The sequence below is a fragment of the Vanacampus margaritifer genome, chromosome 11 (assembly GCF_051991255.1).
Source record: "Vanacampus margaritifer isolate UIUO_Vmar chromosome 11, RoL_Vmar_1.0, whole genome shotgun sequence".
NCBI lineage: Eukaryota > Metazoa > Chordata > Actinopteri > Syngnathiformes > Syngnathidae > Vanacampus > Vanacampus margaritifer.
In genome coordinates this window covers 661,146-688,856 of record NC_135442.1, presented here as the reverse complement: position 1 = coordinate 688,856, position 27,711 = coordinate 661,146, and the positions used below count along the sequence as shown (strand labels likewise).

Here is a 27,711-nt window from a genome sequence, read left to right as displayed (position 1 = left end):
GAGTGCCGAAAAAAAGAAAGAAAGAAAGAAAGAGTGCCGAAAAAAAGAAAGAAAGAAAGAGTGCTGACACGCCCAGCAACAATTCAAGCAGTTTCACGTTGCGCCCTGAAATTTGCTGTCCATCCTGATGAGAGCCGCACTCGTGCGCCCTTTTGATCGCAAACGGACATTTTAGAGTCTTGGACATCTTTTGTCCGAATGCTCACAAATTTGAACTCAAAATGTTAAACAGATGAAAAAAAAAAGTTTCTCTTGTGTGTGGGCGGAAATTGGAGGACTCCCCGTTAATCATATTAAGTCCACTTCCAGTAAAAGGTCAAATAAAACAACAATAAAAGGCAAATACAAAGTAATAGCTTGTGTTTGGAGTGGAAGAGAAAATAATTCGGCAGATTTCCACGCTAACATAACAGCAGTGTGTGCGCGCGCGCGCGCTACCTCCTTCATTTCCCGCCGTGTTTTCTCAGCTGCGTTTTGGCCCCGCCAGGGAAGAGAAAATGTTTGCGGTGGGGATTTACGGCTGTGCTGCCTCCTCATCCTCCTCATCCTCCTCATCTTCCTCATCTTCCTCATCTTCCTCGTCCTTGCGTCCGTTCCAAGTCAACGCACACCTGCCTGCCTGGCCCGGCCTGGCCCGGCCCGGCCCGGCAAGGCCACCCGGGACCGGAATAAGGCCCGGCCTGTCCCTGCTGCTTGAAAGGTTGGATTCAAGGCGCACAAACATTTCAACAAGCACGCAAACAGGATCTTGCCCAAGGACGCCAGTGATGCATGATGGGCCGCCAGGACCTTGCACGCCAACTTGACGCGTCACGTGGCCTGTTTGGCCGAAGCCCGTCACAAGGCAACGCAACTCTTCTTGCTTGTCCAAAACATTTCACCTTCCATCCAAAAGGCTTTGAAATTAAACTTGTGGAGTCCCTTTATTTGGGGGGGGGGGGGGGGGGGGCGTGGCTTGTGGTTTACTTACCAATCAGTCGTTCACTTGTCTTGTCAAGGCTCCAGTTCGGGCCAGCTCTCCTGTGACATGAGGTCATCCTTGGGGGGGGGGGGGGGGGGGTCTAATTTGGATTCTCTTATGACAGGACAAAAAAAAAAAGAGTCACACACTCTTTACACACAAAAGAAAACAACACAAAAAAGAATGCAAAATAATCTAAACAAAAGGACAAAACAATATACGAAAGACGTCACGTGACACAAAACAAACGTGATCCCAGAGGTCACACGTGTCAGTGTGAGTCTTTCCAGGGCAACAGCGACACCTGTTGCTCACAAGCAGAATTGACCATGTGGACACATGCAGGAAGTAGCATGTCACGTGTTGACGGCATTTTGGCCCTGAGATGTTGCGGCTATTATGGTTAAAAAAAAAAGAAAACAAAACACTGGAACAAGTTTGTGGCCTGATCTAGCAATTTCCTGAATTAAAAATGCTTTGGAAGTAAAACAACATTTTGGCAGCCTTTTGTGAGCAAATGTACAATTCGATTGCATTCACGTGACAAGCTAACCTATTTAAGCCTTTTAATACTTTGTGTTTTGTGAGCAAACGGCAACACGTTTTGTTCGACCTAATCTGAACAAAGAGGGCTCGATGACATTTTGAAAGGCTAATGAAGCCTTTTGTGGTCTTCTCGAACCATGACACAATACAGTAGAACGAACACAATCATGCAAACGTGGCTTTTGGCTTGATTGTTATGACGCAAACATCCAAATCGATGAAGGAAAGCAAAAAGTGGACTCACCTGAACATGCTGTCGCTACGTGACATCATGACCAAGCCAAGATGACGCCAGGAGGACTTTGGGAATATTATGGTTTTATTTGTGTACATTCAAGTGTGTGTGTGTGTGTGTGTGTGTGCGTGCGCATCAGTAACAATGTCTCCTAGTTTTATCTCACAGAGCAAATAGCAACCACAGAGACGTCCATATTAAAACAAAACAAAACAAAAACAAGGCACAAGTAGCCGATAACGTCCAGTGTGTGCCTGGGTAGTGTTTGGGCGTCCGTCCCATCCCGTCCGTCACAGTTCGTCCTGAGGGGACAAAAGCCACGTCACACTCGGTATTTGGAGGTTTACAATGATCATCGAACCCATGCTAATTCCTGTTAGCCTGTCTATGGCGTTTCTCACTTCATGTTAGCATTAGGCTAACAGCGGGCTGTCATCAGATGGTGTGTTTTTTTTCTCCCTTTTTTTTTTCCCAATACAACTGGACGGCAAAAAATACGAGTCTTCGAAAAGCGTTAAATGCGTGGGAGCGCTGAACGCATTTGCTGGGGACTCGGGAGCGTACGCCGCCACAAACGGGGGGTCACCGTGGTTACTGGCCGGCGACTCACCTTCCTGTTGTGCGGCCGCGACGACGAGCCTTGCAGTCTCTGTCTGATGACGTCCGCAATCACGTTTGCGTCGCGGCTGTTGATGTTCTCACCGCCGTGTGGGCGCTGTCAACGCACATCTCATGGTTAGTCAGTGCGTGCGTGCGTGCGTGCGTGCGCGCTTGTCCTCACCCTGTTGCCGTCCTGGTACGGGTAGAAGCGGACTGTGGGGTAGGCGCTGATTCCGGCTGATTGACAGATCTGATGATGAGCCTCACAATCAACCTTACCGGCCCGCACTTCCCCTTTCAAGACCTGTCAATCACACTGGGGTTGAGACCACGCCCACTTTTTGATTGCTGGCGGAGAAGGAGAGAAAGAAGAGTCTCACCCGAGCCACAATCTCAAACTCGGGGGAGAAGTGCCTGCAGGGTCCGCACCACGGGGCGTAGAAGTCCAGCACCCAAGGCTCGTCAGCCTCCAGCACCAGCGAGCGGAAGGAGTTTGCCGTCAGGTCCAGCGACGCTCTGGGCAACGCGCTACGCGTCAACGCATCCGCGCACACACGCAGTCAATCCATCAACAGAGGAATCATTTTGTGCACAATCGGTTTGTTTTAAAATGAAAACAAATTCTTTTGTAGTTTTTTTCGTTTTTCTTTCTTTTGACCCAAATGTGCGTCCAATCGGCAGACAACCGATCGATGACAAGCTTGTTTTGCTCAGGACGCCTCCCACAGACGGGCTCATCCAATCACATTCAGACACCTTCACAGGCAGTGGGAATTTACAGCTAAATTCCCCTCACGACTACAGGAGGGGGGGAGTGGCTTGCAATTATTGATTAGAGTTCGATAAGTTGCCAATTATTAATTCAAGTTTAATGCAAATACAAATATGCAATTATTTGAAAATATGTAAAGATTGAATCAGACCTTTTGGATTTGTTTTGATTTAAAATCCTATTTTTGAAGATTTATTTGAACATAGAGCATGTTACGTTGAAAAGAAATGTTTCAATTTTGAGCCACCGCAATTTTTCAAAGCACAACTTTTCTCAGGTGAACGTTGCAATTCGTTGATTTTATAGAAGTTAAACAAATCGTTCTTTTGGATTCAAACTGAAGAATTCCATTTTGCTTTTGGTGGCCTACCTGAGTGCCCACATTCGCAGCGAGTGCGCGTCTCTTTGCCAGCTGTTGTACGTCCTGCACAAAAAATGCAACACATCAACGTGTGGCGCGTGTGGCACGTGTGGCGCGTGTGGCACGTGTGGCGCGCGTGGCACGTGGTGGCGCGCACGGCGTGTTCAAACGCATACGTGTGGCGGTAGGCCGTCCTGCTGCCGCCGGAGTACAAGCGGATTTCAGGGTACGAGTGCACCTTTTGACTTTGGCAAAACGACTTGAAGCGCTGGCAGTCCACGGAAGCCACCAGAATCTGGCCGGACAACATCTGCACGCACACACACCACGTCAAGGAACAAGAGGAACCATCTGAGTGTGCGTGCGTGCGTGCGTGCGTGCATCATCCGTACCCGCGCCATGCGCCTCCATTCGGGCAGCATAGCCTGGCACGGACCACACCAGGGTGCGTAAAAATCGATGGCCCATATTTCACCTTCGCCTAACCCTGAACCAAAAGACGTTATAGAAAAGTGCTATATACATCAGATTGATTGATTATTATTATTATTATTAACAACAGAAACAAGCCAGGCGAGGAAGACGAGAAGACGGACGGCGCGACACACACCTGTCATTTTATCGGCAAAGCTGGAAGGATCGAGAACCACCACGGAGGGGTTAATCAGGTCCTGCGGGGGCACACGCACACACACACGCACACACACACGCACACACACACACACACACACACACACACGAGTCGTTGATGAAGGCCATCCTGTGACGACGGGGACGAGGAGACGGCACCTGCACGAACTCCAGGATGCCGTCGGCCGACTGTCGTCCTTCGTACTCGTGAACGGAAGACCCGTTGAAGATGACGGTGGTGGGGTACGCGCCGACGTTGTACTGACGGACGACAACGAACACGTCACATTTCAGGTCAACGGCAAAAATGCTCAAGCAAGTCATTCTCATTTTAAATTAAAGCAATTATTTCTTCCACGTAACCAATTTTTATTTTATTTTATTCATTATTTAATTAATTATAATAAATTAGTAAAACAATTATTTAATAACCTAACACTCATGAAATAATGAATTCATTAATTATTTAAAAAAAAAAAAAAGAATAAGGGAATAAATACATTTAAATACACATTTAACACTTAATTCATTTTAGGTAATGATTTGTTACTTATTGTAAATAAAAAATATATTATAAACTTATATATAACTTATAACTTCTTATTAATATTTTCCATTTTTATTGAGAATGTCATAAACCAATGAATAAACTCAATACAAAAGGTTGAACACATATTTGTGCATTTTATTGTTTTGCATGACTATTTACAGTCAAATCAACCAAATCAAAATGTCGAATGCAATTCTGTTCACTGTACTATTCCCAATAAATAAACGAAACAACAAATGTTGAACGGATTCCATGGATTTGCGTTGCGCAAGGTGCGTCAAGATGGCCGAACGAGCGTGCGGCGACCGACTCACCGCGGAGCAGAGGTCCTGGTGGACGGTGCAGTCCAAGGTGCCGAACTTCATCCGTCCCGCCAGCCGGATGGACGCTTTCCTCAACTCGGGGAGCAGCGCTCGACACGGCGGGCACCACTGAGACGCCAACACAACAACATGCTGACAAATCTTTGCAGAAAACGGTCTTTTCTGTTCATTGGGAACTCTGCTGTCGCGCGGAGTCCAAAAAGGACAAAACGGCAGGTGAAATTCCAACGGTGGCATTTTTTTCCTGCTCTGTCCGACGAGGACTCACGGGTGCGAAGAAGTCCACCAGCCAGGGCTCTTTCCTGTCGGCGGGGAAGTTGTCGGGCCTCAGCGTGGTCACGTGAGCCCGCACGCTGTCCTGGGCAAAAGCCAGCACGTTGTACACGGCGTCCTTGCCTGCGGGGGAAGGGGGGGGGGCACGCGCGTCAGCACAGCAGGAATCGGGAAAGGGATCGGGAAAAGCGCCACTGGACTGACCGTGATGGATCTCAAAGTCGTGGACTCCCAGGCCTTTAAAGACGGCCACGCAGGCTTTGTGGATGTACAAGGACTGACACAGCTGCTGGTCCACCAGACAGTCGACCCGGCCCACCTAAACACACACACGCACACGCACACGCGCGGCTCACAGTCGCACGCTAGCTGACAGTACGATTCATTTTATCAGTCACTTGCAATTTAGGCCACTTTCCTTCGTGAGTCCATTTTTATAAATAGAGCATTTTAGTCTTTTTTTTTTTTGTCTAGTTTTAGTCAGGCCAATCCTTTGGGGGGGCAGCAGATAATGTTGAAACAATTTCCCATCAAATTTTCTTGAACCTTTTTGATGAAAAACAATTCCAGCATATCAACAAGCGGCTACTATGGCTCCATGCTAGCAGCTAGCAGCTAGCAAGCTAGCCAGCATTAGTTAGCGGTCGGACGAACATTATTGTTGTACGTTAGAACTATTTTTTTGTAACCTTTCCCCGTCAATCCCCCTTCTGTCTGTCCCATGTGTTTGTGCATGTCGCTAAACGCACATTTGAAAAGGGGGGGTGTCACCGTGTGTCACATGACTGTGTGACACATTAGCAGACACCATCGATTTTAGCCCCGTTTTTATGAAGTCAAGTACATTTTCGTCTGGTCTTCATTAGTCGATGAAAAAAGAATACTGTCTTCTCTTTTTACTAATTTAGTCCCATTAGTGGCGTTTTAGTCCGGTGAAAAATGTGCGTGGTGGAAAAGATTTTTGTTTCGTTTCGAAATGAACAGCGGTGCGAGGAAGACAAAGGAGGACGGCGGCGGGCGCTCCACCTGGATGTGGTCGTGACGGAGGAAGGCCGGCAGCTTCTTGTATTCGTCGGCGCTTTGGCCGCGCTCTCCGAAGGTGAACGTGAGCAACCAGCGATGGCGGGCCAGCTTCAACTGCCGACGGGAAGGCACAGGAAGTTGACGGGCCGACGCCGCGTTTCGAGATTCAATTTGAAGACGGCGTCGACGTTTACGTGGAAGTCGGCGGCGGTGAGCAGCTGCAAGTCGGGCAGGTGCCGGAGGACTCGGGCGTAGATCTCCCGGCTGTCCAGAGTGCTCAGCCACTGCAACGTGCCTCGGTCACACGTGTGCTCATGCTAACGTGCTAGCGCAATGGTCAACGGAGCGCTCTAATGCTCACCAGCACGCCGCCTTCCTTGTCCAGAGCGCTTCCTGGCGGGAACAGGCCGGTCGCTCCGCCAGTCACCTGCAACACAAACTCAACTTTCAGTATTTTGGGACGGAAGAGGATTAGGGCCAGTGAAGAGAGGAAAACTCAAAGTTGGGCACGACTCTCACTTTAAAGTCAGAATTCGAACCCAAAACATTTTTTCCTCTCTTCACCGGCCCCTAACCCTTTTCCGTATTTTTGGGATGGATGGTTTTGTTTTTTATCCAAACAATCCTGTTGTCGGTCACGGGCGGACTGCAGATCATCCCATCTGACTTTGGACGAGAGGCGGGATACACCCTGAACTGGTCGCAGGGTCCGAACAGATAAGCAACCATTCGCACCTACGGACGCTTTGGAGTCTTCAATCAAGGCAGCGTGCGTGCTTGTGGAGTGCGGGAGGAAACCCGGGCGGGCTCGAGGCGAAGGCGTAAACAGAACACCAGATTTGGGAGGCAAATGCGCTGAAGCCAGATCGGGGCAAAGTACTGCCCGGGGGCCAAATCCGGCCCACTTTCTGGCCTCACATTGACCACCGGTGCAATTAAAAGGGACGACAGGTGGCGCTTTTATGCATTGGGAAATATGTACTTTGATTTGATGCGCACGTCTGGATGCCAACACGAGCAAAGTAGCGAGCAAGAGCTCCGAATTGTGTGGAAAGTGTTGCCAACATGGCAACGTTTGGACTGCGTTTAGCAACTTTAGCAAAAATTCTTTTTTCGAAAAAAGGGACAACATTCTTGTTTCCTGCACGCTGAAGCGAAGAAAGCCAAAACGATTCGCGCTGACGATAATCTATGCAAACCTACATTTTCATATACATACGGAGGAGGCGGGACTTCCGCTTCCGGTTTGGGACGTGTGGGCCGCGTCCCAGTACTTGCACCTTTGGGTGCGAGCGTCTCAGTTGTCCGAAGCATTTCGGCCGTTCTGGTCTTAATCTCCATTTTTCTGCGCATCTTTTTCACCGCGATTGCATTTACCTGGAAACTCTCACAGAGTTGCGGCTGCGCGCTGCAGTCCATCCAGCCCACCCTCACCAGGCCGTCCTACGCAAACACGCAAACACGCACACGTGTGTTCTTTTCAGCCTTTGTCTTTTTGTCAGGTTAGCGTTGAGCACGTGGAACGGGACGGGCGTCCTCACCAGCATGGACGCCAGCTTCTGTTGGGTCCCGCGCTCCAGACAATCTGTCAAGGCGGCAGAGGCGCCCGGTTAGCGCATGCTAAGCTAATCGGTTAGCGTGCCGGCGTCGCGCGCGGCTTTACCTCCCGTGTCCGCGCAGAAGGTGACGAGCCAGCCCACGCCTGCCGCAAAGGCGCTCTCCATCTCTTTGAACACGTTGCCTGGCAACGACACCCGCGCGGGTCACAACACGGACGGACGTCGTACCCGCGCCGCGCTCGGCTCACCTTGCCACAGCTGCAAGACGCTGGTCTTGATGAACTGCATGCTGAAGCTCACCAGATTGTCTTTGACGCGCTCGCCATGGAACTTCTCAGGTTTCTGACGGGTCGGACAAAATGAGCCCCGGTTGTGAAGACAAATAATAGCAGCAATGAACGTAACGATCAACATTCGATATGTGAGCGACGAGGCATGGCCTGATTACCCGTTTGACGCTTTAGCGTGCTTTTAAAAAGTCAAGATTTCTCAGTAAGTTAATAGCGGCTGTCGGGTAATGAGCACTTTTTTTCTTTTGAAACTTTTTTTCAGTACACGATGGATTCAGGGGGAAATAATGCCAGAATACAGTACATCTTGCCAAGTCAAGGTTACACTAGTTAGCCCAAAGGGCAACATGAGTAGCGCACGGCTCTGTTCCGGAAATAGCTCACCACTGAGGGGACACTGTGATTTACGAAGAAAAATTGAAAAGAAAAATGTTAACGTTATGCTTTCATTTGGTTCACAATCAAATAGATTGTGCTCAATGAAAATGCCCTTCTTATTTACCCAAATATTTAGTTTTTCAAAAAAGGCCTGCAATTTGAATAAGGTGATAGTTTTGCTGACGGCGTCAGAATCCGATACGCGCCCACGAAGATCAGCTCATGAGAAATGTGACAAGCATGAGGAATGCAAAGAACATGAGCAAGAAAGGTGAAGAACGAGTAGCACGAAGAATATGAGAAATGTGACAAAGACGAGCAAGTGTGTGTGTTGCGCCGGCGCTGTGAAGAACGTGTGCAAAATATAATACTTTGCATACGTTTCCCGCCGTGAAGACGACGAGGCTTGGGTAGCTGCCGATGCCTTTCCGCCGGCACAAGAGGTGGTTGTCGCCGCAGTTGACCGCTCCGATCCGGATGGCGCCGTCCATCTCCTTGGCAAACTCCCGCCACTGACGCGCACACACACACATGCGTATCATCACTTTGTGTGTGTGTGTGTGTGTACGCACTTGCGTGTAGTACATGCACATTACCGTGGGAGCGAGCTGGTGGCAGTGTGAACACCGCGGAGAGTAAAAGTTGATGAACCAGATCTCTCCGGAATTCACCGCCGCCTCTGAAATGCACACACAATTAATAATCAGCACACGACCATCGAGCCGCGTCGACATGCAAACAAGTCAATTGCGGCTACAACTAACACTTGTTCCAACTCGACTCATTTTTTGCAATTTCTGCAGAAAGTGCGCGGGAATGCTGAAAGCGGAATGCTGAAAGCGGAATGCCGAAAGCGGAATGCCGAAAGCGGAATGCCGAAAGCGGAATGCCGAAAGCGGAATGCCGAAAGCGGAATGCCGAATGCCGAAAGCGGAATGCTGAAAGCGGAAAGCCGAATGCCGAAAGCCGAATGCTCATGAAGTCAATTGAAAGAGAAATGATGTGAAAATGACAAAGTATGAATTGTAGTTGAAAGACAAATGAATGCAAGTTGCCGCTGCAGGTTTCTTACCGAAGTCCGCACTGTCCAGCGTGATGATCTCCGAGTCGTCGTCGTAGATGCCTGCCGGGAAACATTTCAAAGGTTTGAAGGATTGTGCTCGCTGAGCTGAAGGCCGCGGTGTCGCCGCCTCACCGAAGTCGTAGCGGTAGTAGTTCCAGCTCTCGTATCGTCGCCCTTGTTGCTCGTCCAGCCCCTTCTCGCCGTACTTGTCGTATTTCTTGCGCAGGTCCTCGTCCTTCAGGACCTCGTAGGCCCGGTTGACCTCGAGGAACTTCTCGTGGGCCGACGCATCTCCCTGGAGACATTTGATTTCACCCAACCCTCAGAATTCAAACGCCAACACAACTGCTGAGTACCTCCAGCAACGTCAATTTTCTGATGACAAGAAATAAAATAAATCATGTGATGGTGGCAATGCTAACACAAAGAAGTCCGTTGTTTTTCAAGTGATAAACACATTTGTTTGGAATTAAAAATGCTATTTTTCCAAAATCAATCTATAATGTATGTAATGTATGAGGTTGAGAAAAAAAAAACATTTCAAGAGGAAGATGGTCATATTTTATGAGCTGACTTCATCGTCAGCATTGTCCGAATCCTCAAGTCAAGGATTTTGGAGGGAAAGCGACAGTGTCCGCCATTGCTACTCACACTGGTGTATGGAAGGTGCGAATGTTGGGTGGTGGTGGGAGGGGGCGTAGGCGCACACTGGCAGCCACGCTTCCTTCCGTCAGCAACTGCGGCTACTTAAGCAGCTTACGGCCACCACACTGTCAATGTGTGAGCGCACAAATAATGCAACTATTGTGGAGCGTCTTTGAGTCTCTGATTAGATAGAAAAGCGCGATAAAAAGCCGAAGCATTATGATTAGGATTATTCCTGCAGAGCTTGCTGATGAGTTGATCATTTCAATCAAGTGTGTTGGAGGAGGGAATTCTCACAGGGTTCTTGTCCGGGTGCATGGTGAGCGCCAGTTTCTTGAAGGCTTGTCGGATCTGGCGGGTGCTGGCGTCCCTGCCCACCCCCAGGAGCTCGTAGTAGTCGCGGCCCGCCGCGCCGACTGAGGCCGGCAGCAGGGCGGCGCCGAGGAGCAGCAGCGCTAGAAGGCCGCCGACCGGACCAGGTCTCGGAGCCCGCGACGCCGGCTCGGACCGTGTCTCCTGTGCCCACATTGCGCACGCTGGACAACTGCGACAAAAAGAACAGACAACGGGAGTTAGAGTGCCTTAGTGCACAGCTGACATCCTTGCAAGACCGCAACAGGAACAGTAGATGCGACTTCAAAATGTACAACTTTTATCATCATTATTTTGTTCAAACATTTGCAGGAAATAAATCGAAGTCTCATGATATATATATATATACTTTTTTTTTGTGTTCTTTTTTGTTTGACCCGTCTTTATTGCATGACAAATTTTTACAGTACTCGAATGCAGCAATGGATGTTTTAAAGTGCTGTATAAATAAAGTTGAGACATATTTGTGGACACATTTCATACGGCTATCATTTAAAACAAAACTCATTATGAATGTATTTTGTTTTTATTTTTTAAGATTAAAAAACCCGAACAGTCTGCAAAATATGAAAAGCTGTAAAGTGTTGACGTTAGCATGACACTGCCCAAAATGTGGACAACAATATGGTTGGTCCCTTCAACTGCAAGCAAACATTGTCGGCCTCCTTGTCTACTAATAATCAGAATCGTAGTATCGACCATGAAAAAACAGATGGGTCTCTTTCTAATTTAAAATATTAATGAGGCAAGTTGTGAATTTCTAGGAGAGAGGATTAAATGAGCTTTACCTGAATGTGACAGCGTGTATATTGTCGCGTATGTGTACGTTTTGAAAGTACCTGAGGGAGCACTGAATATGTTCTGCTTTCCAACATGGTTCGATGACGTCACCTCTAAAATGGCGTATGAGCAGCATGTCGCCAAGTTCAGAAGGAAGCAAGTTAAGCCCTGGGCGTTATTATAGTTTGATTAAATTCTTGTAATTTTTGCCAAAATCTGGCATTTCCTTTGAAGTGTGATAACTTAGTCATTTATGAATATTTTTTTCACTTTCAATCACTCAAAATGTTCAGTGGCATCAGACCTATCTACACATATATAGTTTTTATTTATTTATTTTAGCAGTATTATGCTAATAGCAAGACTAACTATGCTGTATATATATATATATATATATAAAATAAAATAATAATTTGAATATTTCATATGACATAGTTAGAGGCTCAAACAAGTCCATAAGTCATAACAATATAATTTTTTTATGCATGCATTTTGTATTCATTTATTAGCCTTTGGCGCCACTTAGCGGATTTTTGTGTTAACACTCTCAACACACAAATTCCTCTATTTTCATGTTTATGACTCGTCAAAGAAGCGATTGCATCAGTAATCACGGAAAAGGCATTATAACACATCAGGTTTACAGCATATCAAAAACTGTGATTTATAATGGGAGTCAATGAGCCAAAATCGGGCATTATTACAACAACTTCGTGTGAATCTCTCATTCCTGTTTGGTAATAATTATAAATTACAGCATGGCGCCAATTTGAAATTGGTCCCTAGTGTATTTTTTTTCAAATGCTTTTTCTTTGATGAAAAACAGAAAAAAAGACAGAAAATGGACAAATAACGCCCAGGGGTTAAGCAACAACACCTGACGTGGACATGGGCTCCAGGTGGCGGAGAGGTGCCGTCACTTGGTTGGCGTGGGCTCGCTTCCCCGCCTGGGAGACCATGTTTGTATGTGTGCGTGTAAAAAATAAAATTAAATAAACTTACGTGGACGTCAGTCGCGTTTGAGAGGTGAGCAGTTTGTTTTAAATAACAGGTGACAATGTGCATATGTGCATATAAAACCCATTTCTCATCGATTTTCAGACTTAAAAAAAATAAGAATCAACTAGTCTCTAAACGTATTGCAAAATATTAGGCGCTCGCCTGAGTTTGTTGCATTTGAGCAAGATTAGTGAAAACAAGCCAACAAGAGGAGACGTCAATGCACCTAATTGAGCTAACTAACTAGCTTCGCGGCTTTGTAGTCAATTTAAGCGTTCTTGTAATTTATCAAAGAGATTTTTGATGGCATTTTACAGAACACGTAGTAAAGAATGGTTACCCAAGTTGGAGCGTTGTGGCTGCTGAAGAGTGCAACTTTAAAGACGTAAAAAAGTTGCTCTAGTCTTGAAGCTGTGAGGATCCTGTTCAGCATACGGATACGAATCTCGCCGGCATCAAGTTAGTCGCCAGAGCTTCATTTCCTTCCAATGTGTTTCAATATAAAATCAAATAAAAATAGTTTGCCAAGAGCAGAGATATCGAGATAACCAGCAGAACAACGTACAAACGTGTCATGCCCTTTTATTCACGAATATTTTTTTCTACTGGATCCCAAATCAAAATTTTCTGCGGTTACGTTCGCGACAGTCTTATTTTATTTATTGCGTTGATTCGACGGAAGTGGAGAGACTATGTTTTTCCGGTGAAATCATCTAACGTTTGCCATAATCACGTGCATTAAAAAAAAGGAGGCATATTTTCGCTAAACCGGTATTACCAAATGTTTTTTTTATCGTAATTTAATGTAAATAAATACTTATATATTTAAAATTAATACACTTTCATTTCGAAACAGACGTGTTTCATGATGTTGAGTCGTTGTTATGGAGCCTTTGTGGATAAACATAGCGCGCTGGGTCCTTGGGCGCATCTTTTCTAACTTAAAAAAAAACATATGGGCGTCTTCAAAGCAGCACATACAGTACACTTGTTCAAAATAATTGTGACCTCGTCCCCCGGCCTTTCTTGCCTGTGGCTTCAACGCCTTGCACGGGTGTATATGCGCTATCAGCAGATCAGTGGAAAATTCCGACTTCCCACTTTCCTCGAATGCAGCATAACTACATTACTTCCGGGTGTGTGCGAAAAGGCAAAGATTTACGGTAACTTCACGTTACGCCGAACCGACACAGCCTCTTAACTCCGACCCATTTGGACTCGTTACACTTCGGATTAAGAGGCCCCTTTGTACGAAACAGTTGAGCGTCAACGATCAGGCCCGAAAAGCTCGTCACGTCCGGCGCTTTGACACGTTTTAGCGCGCCGCTAGCCGTGTTAGCGTGTTAGCTCGGCGTTAGCCCGGCGTCACTTCCCGTCATTTGAAATCCGCGGCCAAAAACAAACCAAAGTTTACCAAACCGTGATGGAGCTCCAAGGTAAGTCCACTTTCAGCGAGAATAAACCCACTGCGCAAGTGCGCATTGATTCTTATCCATATTTTTCTTACTCGTAGTTGGTTAGCTTCAAGGAGACATTTTGCAGTTTTGTCTCAATTTAAAAGAGTTCCCAGGCGTCTTATTAACATCTTTGTGGGACGATTTCGTCAACATAGCCCAAGGACCAAGAATTACAGACTTAGTTTAATCGCACAGCAGCACTATCAAAGCCACAAGGTAAGCAGAGCTGCAGCGGATTGGTGCAGATTAGCGTTAGCAAGGAGATTTACTATAGTGTTGGGCTATATTGTATGGCTGTGGTAGACACAGATGTGTATTAGCAAGATTAGCTTCGGATAATATCTTTAATGTGAAGTTCGGCTAAGTCGTTTGGCCATTGTCAAAGCTGATTATCATTAGCAACATTAGCATCTGATGGTTTATGTATTATTATGTTCAGCTAAATTATTTGCCAATTGACAAGCTTGTTGAGGAAATGCTGCATCCACCCGTAGTGACGCAGTCAAATCTTTTGGCACTCGCTTTTGCTTTTCGGTTCTCTATTGGGCCAGCACTATGTGGGGTCGGGATGAGCGCACTACATGTGTGAGATCCGCCCGTCAAATGAGAGCACTTCACCACCGCGGCAAGAAAAGTGAAAGTGAGTGGAAATTGCGTGCGTCCTCAGTGGGATCGGAACCCATGGCTCTGGGCTCCCCGACCTCCCCCAAGCCCGCCCATGGCGCTCAGTTCCTGCCGGGCTTCCTGATGGGTGACCTGCCCGCACCCAGCAGTCCCCAGCCCCGCCCCTTCAGTGTGACCGCGCCCCTTCTGGAGAGCACCTTGCTCAAAGGTGTGTGCGAGAAAAAGCCTGTGTGTGTGTGTGTGTGTGTGTGTGTGTGTTTGTATTTTGACGCTAGTGTGTGTGCGGCGCAGGAGGCTCCAGCCTGCATCCGGTGGTGCCCACCCCAAAGGACAAGAGCGGTGCCCCGCCGGTTCGCAGCATCCACGACGGACCGGTTACCGTGGCGACGCCCCTCAACGCTCACAGACAGGTTGGCGGTGAAGCAGCATGTGGTTCCCTCCAATCACGATCGTCGTGTGCTCATTCATGCGTGTGCGCCTGCAGTCTTTCCCCAGCATGCAGTCTCCGGTGTCGGCACGCCAGGCGTCCACGTCAGGTATGTCGTCATCATCGTCATCATCGTCATCAGGCTATGATGTCACAGGAGCGACGATGTTTTCAGGCGTGCAGCAGCTGTGCCTGTCGCCCGCTCAAGTGGACCCGTTCTACAGTCAGGGAGAAGCTCTGTCCTCCGAAGACCTTCTGGACCAGACCTGGGTCACCGTCTTCGGGTCTGATCAATTGGCACTATAGCTTGCTAGTTCTTCTTCCACCCGTTATTTTCCACTTGCTTTTACTTCCACGTCAATCATCCGATTCACATCATTCGAAATTCAACACATTCCAAGAAATGCACAGCTTTACGGCTATTATTTTTCTCATTCCAAAAATTCACACTTTTGCCAAAATTCAACATTTCAAACCAAAACTTCTCAAGTAGGACATTTATAACTGAATCACATCATTGTTGCCATTTGAAATTCAAAACATTCACCTGGCCAACGATTTCCAATATAGCAAAAATTTGCACACACACACATTCCATTCCACATTATTCCGATTTCTTCATTCAGCCTTGACAAAATAGTTGAGGGATGGGCAACTCCCGCCCTCAAGTGCCTCCATGCCTCCCTCTCCCATCACACCTGCTTCAAATGAACAGCTCATCGGCAAGAAGCCTGATCATGATCATTTGCATCAGGTGTGTTGGAGGGGGGGAACATTGAAAAGATGCATTAGTGGCCTTCGCGGACCGGATTTGGACACCCCTGATTTATTGTTCCCGTTTGTGTGTACTCACGTGTGTTGTGGTGTGTCAGCTTCCCGCCAGCCTCCGCCTCCTACATCCTGCTGCAGTTTGCTCAGTATGGAAACATCCTCAAGCACACTGTAAGACACACACACACCTTGTACAGTGAAAGGGTCACTTGAGGTCAACAATCATTCATATGTGTGTGTGCGTGTAGATGGCGTCTCCCGGCAACTGGATGCATCTCCAGTATCAGTCAAGACTTCAGGCTCGTAAAGCTTTGTCCAAAGACGGCAAAGTGTTCGGGGACGCCATCATGGTGGGCGTCAAACCCTGCATCGACAAGGTCAGCACATGCGCGTGCGTGCGGCTGCTGCGACTTTTCCAAATGGAGCGCGGCACGGGGCGCTGCCACCTGCCAACAGGCGCCACCCACGTTTCGAAGTCAGCCAAAATGTTTGATGGTCAGAAGAGGATGTTGTGATGACACGGCGGCACTGGCGCATAATGAGATGAATGGCCAGCGGACAGTTAGCATCAAGTCGTTAGCTTCGGCTAGTCCCATCACGATGTTTGCATTATTCATGCATGGTGGCATCGGCCTTAAAAATAAAAATCTGCCAACCGGTAACAGAGCAAGTCAAAATTGTAGATTTCGTCACGTTTTCAGTTGACTTTTTATTTTTGTTACAAGTTCAACGGAAGCAGAACATTAACATTTGCGTCAAAGTAACCTTGTGACCTTTGCGTGTTTTGTTTTGCGTGCCAGAGTGTGATGGACAGCGGTGACATGGCCGCCTCCCCTTTGGCGAACTCCGCCCTCCCCTGCACGCCACGCTCGGCCATCAGACCGCTTAGCGCCACCTACAGGAACACCGCCAGCGACTACCAGGTACGCTTGCAAATATGACCGCACCATGATGCAACGCGACCTCATGATGACCGCGTGTGTGTGGGTGGGTGTGTGTGTAGGTGGTGACCGACAAACACACACCCAGGAAAGACGACAGCTTCGTCTCCAAGGCCATGGAGTACATGTTTGGATGGTGACATCTTCACGACTCCAGCTACTGATTGGATGTGTGTGTGTGTGTGTGTGTGTGTGTGTGTGTGTGTGTGTGTGTGTGTGTGTGTGTGTGTGTGTGTGTGTGTGTGTGTGTGTGTGTGTGTGTGTGTGTGTGTGTGTGTGTGTGTGGTCTCACTTCTTTTAGAGTATCATTTTTGAAATATTTGAATAAAGTTTGTACATGATATGAGATGATGGAGTAGGAGTGTTTTCTTGGTGGCCACTAGAAGCCGCTGTTGACCTGCATGTGTGCCAAACAGGAAGTCATTTTGTTCAATGAGCATGTGCTCGCTAAGTGTTTTGATCATATTTTAGTAGCATATCAACCACCTGACAAATGATTCACTAGTTGACCTTTAGCCATGCATGCTAGCTGCTAAATGAACCACTAGATGACGCTCATCGTAGAACGTAGCCAAAGCACATGCATGTCAAAGCACGCACGCTACGGTGGCTCAGAGAGACCACACTTCACAAGCCGACCATCAATTCTCTATTTGCGAGAGCGAATGAGCATCTCGGCGAGCATCAGCGACTTGGCAGCTGGTGTGAAGGCCGGCTAGCGACGCCAAAAGACAGCAAGCAGGATTAATGATGAGTTTGTTATGTTAAATACTGTACATTTTATTTTTTGTCTTCCGCATGTTTTAGAGTTAACCGTTTTTTGTGTTTTAATTGACTTGACATTTCTTGCCCCTAATGCAGTTTTTTATTAACATAAATGTATGTTTTACATGTTTTTGACATTCCAGGTGTTAAGTATGTAATACTTTTTTTTGCATTTCGTGTTTTCGTGCGAGTTCTCGCCACTGATCTGAATATATGACTGGATAGCCGATAGTCCGTGCAAGCCGTTGAAGCCACAGGGCGGCCATCTTGCTCCTCCCATCACGCGAGCAGACTACTGTATAAACTATACGGTATACGTACGGATTAGACATATACAGCTCGTAGGCAGTTAGACCCCAACATTGGATTTGGAAGAGGCATCTTTTGTTGAATTACAAGTATACAAGTTTCCTCCTGCCATAAATACATGTATAAATGACATTCTTAATGATGTTTATTAAGTGTCAAGTTGTAAAATGTCTGAAGTCCTCTTGTTTATATATTACAAATTTACTTTCTCAAATGTTATCCAATTTCGATACTGTAAATGTATAGGATCGTAAGATGAAATTTTTTTCTTGGGAAGAGCAATAGGGCGGCCTCGCGGCTTCAAAAGTTTTGGCCTATCGGCTATCCAGTTACATATTCAGATCAGTGGTTCTCTCTTATGAAAGTGTACTTCAGATCCTCACCTGTAGATGGCGGCATCCTTCACAACATCCGCCCACCGTCAGTTCACGTTGACTTCTCTGCAGTGAGAAGACAAGATCAGTAGGTGGCGCTAATGCGTCACCAAGCTCGCCTGCCTACGCCACTAATCAGAGAAAAAGCCAAAGGACGGACAATACATTAGGTACAGCCAGTTTTGTGCTTGTGGCATTTTCCGTGTTTGAACAGATGAAGACAAAACTTTTTAGGGCAAAACAAAACATGAGCATTTTGTGACAAAACAAATCGTTTGCTAGGAAGGCGTCAGTGTGTCCCGCGGACGCGACAGACGCTTCGGTATGCGTACGGGCGGCATACGTCTCTGTGTCGCCATGGCAACACCTCTGGTCACGCCAGCTGTTCTGACTTGAAAAACAACATCGGCCTTCAAACGCTCATTTGCATCAAATGTGCGGGGCGTCCCCTAACAGACAGGAAGTGGCTTCAGGCCACGCTGCGATTGGTTGACAGCAATTTGGAGCTTGAACCCAAACAGGAAGTGGCGACCCCTGACATCCTGTCACGCTTTCCTCCCGTGTCCTTGACCAGTTTTGTCGCCATGGAAACGTTTTGCATCCTTCGCAAACATGTGCGCGTACATTTGATGCGAATGTGTGTGTGCGCGCGCGCGCGTGTGTGTGTGTCCATATGTTGGGTCAGTAATGAGTTCAAAGCCTGCAGCATTGAGCGTGTATGCGTGCGTGCGTGTGCGTGTGTGTGTGTGTGTGTTATCCCACAGGCAACACAAGCTGTTACTAACGATGGCGCACACACACTCATACACATGTACAAAAGTATGCTTGTGTTTATTCATAGACATTCTACAGGGAAGCGTGCAAAATGACCAGTGTGGAGTACAAACAATTTTGACTGAGCTATGTTGTTCGAACATAGCATAGGCAAAATGCTAAAAACATAGCATTTGCCCCCATAATGCTACAGGCCTATTGACATGCACATGCGCCATTTTGGCATTACCTTGTGGTGTTATTAGAAAAAGATGCTCATGTATTTGAAAAAGTGGTTTAAATGTCTTGGAAAAGTCATTTGAACGTACTGCAAAGTTGTTTGAACATTTTGATAGTCGTTTGAACGTATTCGTAAAACTAAATCTAGGCTAAATGCTAAAACCATTTTTTGAAATTGCCATAATGCCTCATGGCTTGCATGTGCATAATTTTGGCATGATCCAAAAGTATTATGGGGAGGGGGGGTTATGCTATGTTAGCATTTGGCCTACAATTGACCAATTTGTTGACTTTGCAGTACATTCGAATGACAAAGCCCAGTGAAAAATGTTTAGCCCACATGCTTGCGTAATTATGCACATTATTGTTGTTGACATCTACTGATGCTGGTTGTTTAGCGTGGTGTTGCGAGTTATGATTGTGGTGATGCTAGCTGCTAGGTTGAGGTTGCTAGTAGTAGCTTGAACATGCTAGTTGTTAGCCTGAACAAGCTAGCAATTAGTTCAAGGATGTTTTGTTTTTTAGCCTCAAAATGGACATTAGCATCAAGATTGGGCTAGTTAGCCTGTTGACGCTAGCTGTTATGTGAGCCAGCCGGTCAACCGCTTGAGGATGCTAGTTGCTAACCTAAAGAAGCTAATCATCCTTTAGCGTGTGCGTATTGCATCCAGTATGCAAAGTATGCGCTCTGGTTAGCATCAAGCTAGCAAATGTTTTGACGTGTTGTTATCTGAAAGAAGAAAAAGTCATCTTGACTTCTTTCTTTTATGGCGTAATGTGAGGGGTGTTTGTGTGTGTGTGTGTGTGTGCGCGCTGGGGGGGTCACAGGCACAACCAAACTGAAGGAATTTGTGCATTTGTCACAATAACATTGTGAAGACGACACACACGGGTAGACATGTCACTTTTTCAGTTTATTTATTTTTACAATTTTCTTGCAACTTTTTTTTTAATGTAACTTTTTTCGAATTGATTTTTTTTTCTATTCTAGAAGTACAACTTTTTGTAATACACAACTTTTTCAGGAATGTCCTTTTTTAATTTACAATTTTAGTGGAAATATGACTTTCCAAAAATAATTATTTAATAAATAAATAAATAAATATATATATATATATATATATATATATGTATATAGTATAAATAAATTATTTATTTAGTTAGTTATTTTTGTTCAATTATACAACTTAATTGATAAAAATAACAAAATTGCGGGAGCACACAATTTTGTTTAAAACTATTTTAAAACCTTATTTTAATATGAGTGAAATATGCTAGCCCGGGACCCGGACTCAGCAAGAACCAATCAGCGAAGAGAGGGCGTGACATAAAAAAGTGACGTGCGGAAGCCAATTAATGAACAGCAGTGGACGAAGAGAGACAGTAGCGATGAATGATTTATGTCGTTGTTGCGGTAAAAACTTAATTTTGAATGTTTTGAGTAAGAGGACGGATTTCGTTCCTGCGCCGAAGTGTGACGTTGCGCATGAAGAATATGTCGCAACAAAGAAACAGGTTTGAGCCGGGCCAAATCGCAGTCAAAAGTGGGTGTGGCTTGCCAGGCTAGAAATATACAACTTTTTGATAGAAATATACTATATTTTAATAAATTTGAGGTTTCTTTTTAAAATAGCAATATGCAACCTTTCCCTCGTCCCTAGAATTAATCTTCTTAATTTACAACTTTTTAAAAGGATATTTAATTTTTTTTAAATAATAATTGCAAGAAACCAGAAGTCGACACACAATTTGCTTTTGTGGGCCACCTGAAATGAAGTCGCGGGCCAGATCTGGGCCCCCGGGCCTTGAGTTTGATTGCTGTGGGCCTAATTTCAACTTTTCCGTTTCCGTAAGATGCCAAAGACGACCTCGCGAATGAAAAAGCGTCCGCGTGCATGACTTTACGCTACGCTAACTGCTAACCCAGCCGATGGTACGCACGCTCGTTGACCCGCATTCGTCTCTTCCTGTATCAGAATCCTTGATCCCTTCTTGTCTGGAACAAGCGCCATTGTGCCGGGCAGGAAGTGAATCTTCCGCTTCTGGCAAGGTGACCATGCGGGGAGCGCTGTCGCAAACACACGCACGCAAAAGCATTTTGTGTTGATTGATAGAAATTGCATCGTGTACGTCTATTTGTTATATAAATAAGTTGTTTTTGATGTCTGCTGATGCTAGTTGTTAGCTCGCGGATGTACTGTTGTACTGTAAGTCTGAGCAAGCCAGCTGTTAGCTTGAGGATGTTTGTTATTAGCCTAACATTAGCTTGCTAATTGTTGTGACTGGCCTGCTGGGGCGATGCCGGTTGGCTGTCAGCTTTAGGGCGCAAGTTGTTAGCCTAAGGATGCTACTTCTTGCCGTGATGGTCGGCGCTTGTTGTTAGCAGGAGGATGCTAGTGGCTAGCCCGGTGATTGTACTTGACAGAGGTGGCAAATCCAGGTCTAGAAAGTAAAAACGCTGCCACAATTTGGCTTTAGCCGCAGGTGCTAGCTAGCGAGCTCCCTAGCAGGTAACCGAACACCAGGGGAGCTAGCTAGGGAGTTGGCTAGTTGTAAGCTTGAGCTTGCTGGTTAGCTGTTAGCTTGAACAGAATTAGAAGTACAGAATAAGACACCTAAACATCAGCGGAGGATGCGTTTCATGTGAATTTACTGCCAATGAAATGATTTTCTTCCCATTCCTATTTATTTATTCATTAGGATTATGCAGCCCACCTCTGACTCGAACCGCAACTTGACGGCCCCCTGGTGACAATAAGCACAAAAAGGGATGTGTCAAATATTTGATGTGGCGTTTTTGACACGTTTCCTGCATTTTGTGCTTTGGCAGCTTTTCCCACGCTTGCATGGGCGTTTGTTCAAGTGTTTCACACGTGTTGCTCCACACGTCAACAAGATGCTGACGTAGCGCGACTCAAACGCGTACGCACGGGTCATCTTTCCTGTGCCAGGACGTGAGGGACTGAAACGCATGTTCTTGACCTACACCAGGACAAATCCAACAACTTCAGTTTGGAAAAAAATTATAATAATAAAAAGTCCATCATCAGCGCTGTGTGTTTGTTTTGAATGTGGAGTTTGCTGGGGCTTTTTTCTTTGCTTTTTTTTTTTTTTTTTACTTTTCTACAACAACTTTTTTATTTTTTTCTACTTGACCACTTTTTTATGACTTGATGAAATATATCTCTTTAGGTAAATTTGTCAAAATATACTTTTTGTAAAGATAAATGTATGATTTTTTAAGTATTTTATTTTTTTTTAATATTTTTGGTGTTTTTTTTAACATGACTTTTTTTGATAAATAGTGTCACATGTTGAAGTCATTCACGATTCACAATACGAACTGAGGATGATTTCATTGTTTCCGTCTCGTGGTGCAACGGATCACAAAAGTCACGGTTCGGATCGGATGGATTTTCAGAATCAGGAAAAAAAAGAAAGAAAGATAAATAGTACTTTGTCTTCATTTCTTTTGAAAAAAATGGTTTTCCCCATTAAATAAAAAAATCCATTTAAAATGTCTAATATAGCCATTTAGGATTTAGGAAGACAACTTTGAAGTGCAGAAACATTCTTATTTTATACATGGTCCATGTGTAAAATAAGCTACTAAGTGCTTAAACTTGTGTTCCTACAATCTAAACGGCTGTGATTGACACTTTGAGTTGAATTGAGTTACTTTTTTATAAAATAAACAAAGACAAGAAAAGACCTCAAAGTGTAATTGAAGGCACATTCCCTTCCAATTCTTTTGTCTTGAAATACGAGTGCACTTCCGACCCGCTCGGCTAGATGGCGCCAGCAAAACGTCACAACATGCGGTTGCCATCCAGACACGTTGGTTTCCTTGCCAGAGCAGCGGGTGGCGCCGTCGAGATGCTTTGCCAAACGCCAACGGAGAGCAAAGAAGAAGGAGCACATTTGAGAGATTTGCGGCTCGCGTGGACGACAAATGTTTTGATGCAAGACAAAAGAAAAACACGTTTTCAGTGTTTTCAATGAAGAAATTCAGCTCACCACAGAAGAAGAAACGGATGGAAGTGCTGAAATGACCGTTACAAGCGCGTGCGTGTGTTTATGTAGCGCGAGATAAGCAAGTCGCAACCACTGAAAGATAACATTCAGCATGAAACTCCCTCCCGAAAACGCCCGCCCGCCCGCAAGCCCGCAAGCCCGCCCCACCTTCCTGTCACACACATTCTCACGTCAACATGCACGCACACTCATTCCCATACACGCATATCCACACTGATGCACAAGCACACATGCATTTATACACACACGCACCAACTAGCATCGTGACGCTAACAACTAGCTTCGGAGCGAACGTTTGCGAGTCAGTGTTGTACGTCGCTCGGCTCGCCGCCGTCGTCGCAGTCAGAAAACAAAGCCAAAGTAGCCAAGTGTGCTCGGCGGCCATGTTTTTTGTTGACGTTTGATGGGAGTGCTTTGAAGGGGGACGCGCCGGTCTCCCGGTGGGACATTGCCGACCTCCCGGCCTTCTGGAATGCGCCAGCATCCTTAGCCATCCTTTGTCAGCATCAACCCCAAGCTAACGGCTAACTAGCTACTAGTATGCATACTGTATAGGGCCTAGCATCATCAGGCTAGCCACTAGCATCAACTGACCTTGTTAAGAGCCGCAATTACAGCGCAGACTAACATTTACGTTAGCAACATGAAGCTAACAGCAAGCATCAGCAGGACATTGTGTTATCTAAGGAATGCTAATAGCTAATAGCCTGTGGCCCCGCTCTTTTTCACATCTATTGACTACTGATTAGTCTGATCAGATCCAGACCAGTGATAAGCCTGTGAGCGTGTTTGACCATATATGGCCATGTTCTCGTGGCGACTTCCTCTCTCACACATAAATATACTGTATATAGAGTGTAAGTAGGGCATTCTTAAAACAGTGGAAATATTTCTTCAGTGATGTATATGATGGAGTCACATGTCCCTTGGCGGAGGGAGGGGGGCTTGGTGGGGGGGAAGTTGTGTGTCTGTGTCTGTGTGTGTGTGTGGGTGGGGGGGGGGGGGGGGGGGTCTAACAGCTTGTAATGTCTCCAGGCCATGATAACGTCTGCTAATTGCTACCATCAGGACACTGTCAGTGTGTGTGTGTGTGAATGTGTGTGTGTGAATGTGTGTGCGCGTGTGTCATCGTGTATTTTTGGGACGAATCCAAGATGTAAAACATCTTTTGAGGTGGAGACCTCCTGCAGGGCAGAATGATGATTTTGAGTGACTAAACACATACTTGGCTTCCTGTGTTTGTGAGACTTGTGACATCATCACGTGACCTCATTTGAAATCAGGAGTGGGCGGGACCAGGATGTTGCTTGGGAAACGCAGAAGTACAAAGTTTTGTTCGAGATGACGTCAAATGCTGCAGTCCATCGATTCATCAATTGTGACAATTAATCCATGGATTGTTGAACTTGAATTTTTTATTTTTTTGCATTTCAGCCGCTTGCGTCCGCCATTGCAGGACTCGTCCATAAAAGCGGACCGATGATTTTTGAAGAAGACATTTGCAAACATCTGATTTAACTTCTAAAATGGTTGGTCAACATTTTTGCCCATTTTCATCAGGAAGTCACTGACATTAAATATGATTTGTTTTTTTTATAATGTTTTTGATTTTTGCTTCAACAATATTATTTGACTGCAGGTAAACAATTTATACACAAATGTCGTTTCTTTAGAACAAAACCAAATATTGAATTGAAATCTTCGCTTTTACTTATAAATAGCAAAAATGCAACAAAACTGGTGTCATTTGGCTGTACATGTGATTATTATTTGTTTTATTATTATTATTATTATTTTCCACTGCCCTTGGTTTGATTTTGAAAATGACTGAAATGGGATTGAACCTATTTTGTTTGTATTTGCGACAAAAAGAAGAGTTGCATCAGGAAGTGAACAGGAAGTGAGCGGAAAGTAAACAGGAAGTGAGCTGGGCTATATTTGTGGCTTCCTTGTATGGCGCCGCGTTGCCCTGTGAGGTACCTTTGATCTTTTCATCTCGCACCGTCACGTGGGGCCGCCCCGCAACAGGAAATGCCAACAAACGCTTTGCGTCTCACTTCCTGTCTGCACGCGCGCACTTGACACGTTGTTTGACTCCATTTTGGGAAGGTCTTTGTTTACAATCGCATGACTTCCTCCTCTCCGCTTCCGTGCTCATCAAGTCCATGCTGGTACCAAATCGGAACCTGGACCGGGACCCGAACCACATGATTTCAATGAAGCGACAAAAGTGTGATGAATTCTCAGAGACGGATTTCGACCGAGTCCGGTCCACGAGAGCCGCCATCCGGCCTCCCTCCTCCAACACACCTGAATCAAATGATCATCAGCGAGCCTGACAACGATCCCGATCATTTGACTCAGGTGTGTTGGAGGAGGGGAAACCGGGCTGCATAGGGGATCTCGAGGAATAATCCGCCAGTATTAGAATTCATTATTGACAAAATATTTTGCCGAGTTTCCTGAACGATCTCAATCACATCTTTACGATTGACTTCCAAGTATTGACGTACATTTTCAGAATGAATTCAACCAGGAGCGCAGCCAGAACATTTTCATCGGGGTGGCCCGTTTGATTTTATAATAAATACAAATAATATAATAAAATAAAACAATAATAATAAAATGAACAACATGAATAATAATAATAATAATAATCATGAAGAAAAATCACGCATACTAAAATTCCCCTTTGCTATGGGGGTGGCCACCATGTAGCTCCGCCCCTGAATTCAATGGATCTGGTTGGTCTTACAGGTGTTAACTTTGGACACTATTTAAGAGTATTGATGTAACTTTAGAGAGTGTCACAGTACATTTAGTAGTATTTTCTTTTTTATATCTTATATGTATAAGTTAAGGCTTGTATTTAGTCAGAACTTTACGGAACCTTTGTGGTATGTCACATTACGGAATAGATTGAAGAATATTTATGTAACTGTAGTTTTGGTGTGAATGTCCTGAATGATCTCAATATGCGAGTAACTACACACTATTTATCTATGGAACTGTATGGAGCATTTCAAGCAAACATTTTCCGAGTATACAGTATTTCAATTACTGAGTATTCTTAAGGATATTTATCAAACTAGTTATTGAACAGTAGATAAGAGTTCGTGCTTTGACTTTTACGGGCTCGCTCGCTTTTCAAGGACGACTTGAGGAAGTCACTTTTGTGTTTCTCTTGCAACTTTTTCACTGACGCGGACTGCAGCATTTGCGATGTTTGTAATCAGATTACTTTGGCACGGTCGTGTGAAGAGGTGGCAGCGCGCTTTGCACACGCGCGCGCGCGCGCTGCGGGGGAGGAGAGGAAACGCCGTTATGGGCGCGCGCACGCGCAGATGAAGAGAGGGAGGCTCCCCGCGCATTTCGCTTCAACAGACGCGCGTGCGCACGCACACGCACACGCACACGCACACGCACACTGACTATCTGGTCGTCGCGACCATCAGAACTTTGTTGGAGTCCAACTTGTGGGGAAGAAAGCCAGAGGAAGCAAAAAGCGAACCGGGACGTCACGACAACCGAGAGGTAACGAACGCGTGCGCGCGCGTTATATCAAGAAGATCACAAGTTGGACTAAAGTTTTGTTGTTGTTTATTTCAAGAAAAAAAGTCTCTTTTTAGTCCCGCGTGAGCCACCCGAGACACTTTTGATTGGAACGAACTCACATGGAACTTCAAAAACAAACCAAAACACGACTTGATGGAAGAACATTTGGACCGTTTCGTGTTCAATTATTTCTCATTCATTCATGAAAGTAAATATGATATACACGTGGGGCAGGTGTGTGACGTCATTCCAAATCAGTTGGTCCGCTTAAGTTTGTATTTTTTAAATCGCATTCCAAAAGCTCCCGACCACAATTGACTATTTTTTAATGTCATACTAAAGTCACAAGATGATGATGATGATGTTTGACTGTTTGATATCAATATTGGTCTTGAATATCCGGTTCCAAAAATGTGTATTTTCAATCATCCCATTTGAAGCACGTGAGCCCCCAAAGGGATTTTTTTTTTCATAACATGTGACACCTCATTCTTACTGAGTCACAACTTTGAAAAAAAAAAATAGATTTGCGCTTCTAATTTGAATGAAATGTTGCCTTTTTACAAGTGGACTCGCTTAATTCAATAATAAAGCATGGCTGACAATGACGTCATGGAAAAAAAATTCAAATTCAAGAAAAAGTATTGCGATGTGATTTAACTTGATTTTAATTTTACTCGTGCAAGTAATGGAGTACTTCAATAAATTGTGGAGTATATTTTCTCAACTTTTAATCCCATTTCAGGAGGCCTGTTGGTAACTTTAGGTAGGAAGTACTTCAAGAGATGATCAATGTAGTTTGGAGCATTTCAGTAAAGTGATCAATACTTTACGTTCACATTTAGAAAGAGTATTTTGTCATCATATTTCAGAAGATTGAAGTTTATTTTAGTGTGTGTTATTTAGGAGTGCTGTGCAGTATTTCAATACATTTGATGCACTATAGGAGTATTTTTCTGTCACTTTCGATGTAGTGAGTATTTATGCAAGTATGAATGGAATCTTAAAAGGCTCGACACGAAGCCGCTTGACGATTGAACTTCAAAGCATGTTTTTATGCAAGTCGTCTTCGTAAAGATTGCGGAGGACTTGTGAGAATT

The 27,711-nt window shown here is 45.3% G+C and overlaps 4 protein-coding genes across 12 annotated transcripts in view; 2 read left to right on the top strand and 2 right to left on the bottom strand.

Annotated features, from left to right (window-relative positions):
• LOC144060052 (dual specificity calcium/calmodulin-dependent 3',5'-cyclic nucleotide phosphodiesterase 1A-like) overlaps positions 1-865 on the bottom strand; it is a 30,732-nt gene extending 29,867 nt beyond the window's left edge. Inside the window, exon 1 of the mRNA XM_077579185.1 lies at positions 439-865. The gene's annotated coding sequence lies outside the window, so the exon portion shown is untranslated. The remainder of the gene's footprint in view (positions 1-438) is intronic.
• A 940-nt stretch (positions 866-1,805) lies between these two features.
• dnajc10 (DnaJ (Hsp40) homolog, subfamily C, member 10) lies at positions 1,806-13,590 on the bottom strand. Of its 3 annotated transcripts, none has more exons than XM_077579721.1 (25): positions 13,391-13,590; positions 10,507-10,753; positions 9,697-9,859; positions 9,574-9,624; positions 9,098-9,180; positions 8,882-9,013; positions 8,082-8,175; positions 7,938-8,015; positions 7,816-7,859; positions 7,652-7,717; positions 6,636-6,701; positions 6,469-6,558; positions 6,278-6,388; positions 5,456-5,570; positions 5,247-5,374; positions 4,970-5,086; positions 4,265-4,366; positions 4,086-4,146; positions 3,868-3,962; positions 3,652-3,785; positions 3,485-3,538; positions 2,723-2,870; positions 2,524-2,646; positions 2,353-2,457; positions 1,806-2,044 (listed from the first exon to the last, which is right to left on the bottom strand). In XM_077579721.1, the coding sequence occupies exons 2-25, from the start codon at positions 10,735-10,737 to the stop codon at positions 2,033-2,035; spliced, it is 2,403 nt and encodes an 800-aa protein (XP_077435847.1). In that variant the 5' UTR covers positions 10,738-10,753; positions 13,391-13,590; the 3' UTR covers positions 1,806-2,032. The 3 variants fall into 3 exon arrangements, with proteins under 3 accessions (XP_077435847.1, XP_077435845.1, XP_077435846.1); XM_077579719.1 differs by lacking the exon at positions 13,391-13,590 and adding an exon at positions 12,701-12,850; XM_077579720.1 differs by lacking the exon at positions 13,391-13,590 and adding an exon at positions 12,364-12,622.
• Positions 12,252-16,926, top strand: nup35 (nucleoporin 35). 6 transcript variants are annotated; one of them, XM_077579728.1, is made up of 9 exons: positions 12,252-12,387; positions 14,485-14,649; positions 14,733-14,851; positions 14,926-14,977; positions 15,044-15,152; positions 15,741-15,810; positions 15,888-16,016; positions 16,440-16,562; positions 16,643-16,926. In XM_077579728.1, the coding sequence occupies exons 2-9, from the start codon at positions 14,499-14,501 to the stop codon at positions 16,718-16,720; spliced, it is 831 nt and encodes a 276-aa protein (XP_077435854.1). In that variant the 5' UTR covers positions 12,252-12,387; positions 14,485-14,498; the 3' UTR covers positions 16,721-16,926. The 6 variants fall into 6 exon arrangements, with proteins under 6 accessions (XP_077435854.1, XP_077435853.1, XP_077435848.1 ...); XM_077579727.1 differs by lacking the exon at positions 12,252-12,387 and adding an exon at positions 12,676-12,819; XM_077579722.1 differs by lacking the exon at positions 12,252-12,387 and adding an exon at positions 13,140-13,523.
• A 9,528-nt stretch (positions 16,927-26,454) lies between these two features.
• The window catches only part of itga4 (integrin alpha 4), a 13,776-nt gene continuing 12,519 nt past the window's right edge, over positions 26,455-27,711 (top strand). For both annotated transcript variants that reach the window (XM_077579235.1, XM_077579234.1), the window contains exon 1: positions 26,455-26,590. The gene's annotated coding sequence lies outside the window, so the exon portion shown is untranslated. The remainder of the gene's footprint in view (positions 26,591-27,711) is intronic.

Excerpts from the sequence above, each read along its gene's own strand:
- dnajc10 (XM_077579721.1), bottom strand. The coding sequence starts at position 10,737 with ATGTGGGCACAGGAGACACGGTCCGAGCCGGCGTCGCGGGCTCCGAGA. Across the intron at positions 8,016-8,081 it reads CGTCTTGCAGCTGTGGCAAG|GCAACGTGTTCAAAGAGATG; the intron begins GTGAGCCGAGCG and ends TGTCGTTGCCAG. Across the intron at positions 3,963-4,085 it reads CTTTGCCGATAAAATGACAG|GGTTAGGCGAAGGTGAAATA; the intron begins GTGTGTGTCGCG and ends CTTTTGGTTCAG.
- nup35 (XM_077579722.1), top strand. The coding sequence starts at position 13,316 with ATGGGCGTCTTCAAAGCAGCACATACAGTACACTTGTTCAAAATAATT. Across the intron at positions 13,524-14,484 it reads CGAAAAGGCAAAGATTTACG|TGGGATCGGAACCCATGGCT; the intron begins GTAACTTCACGT and ends GTGCGTCCTCAG. Across the intron at positions 14,650-14,732 it reads GGAGAGCACCTTGCTCAAAG|GAGGCTCCAGCCTGCATCCG; the intron begins GTGTGTGCGAGA and ends TGTGCGGCGCAG.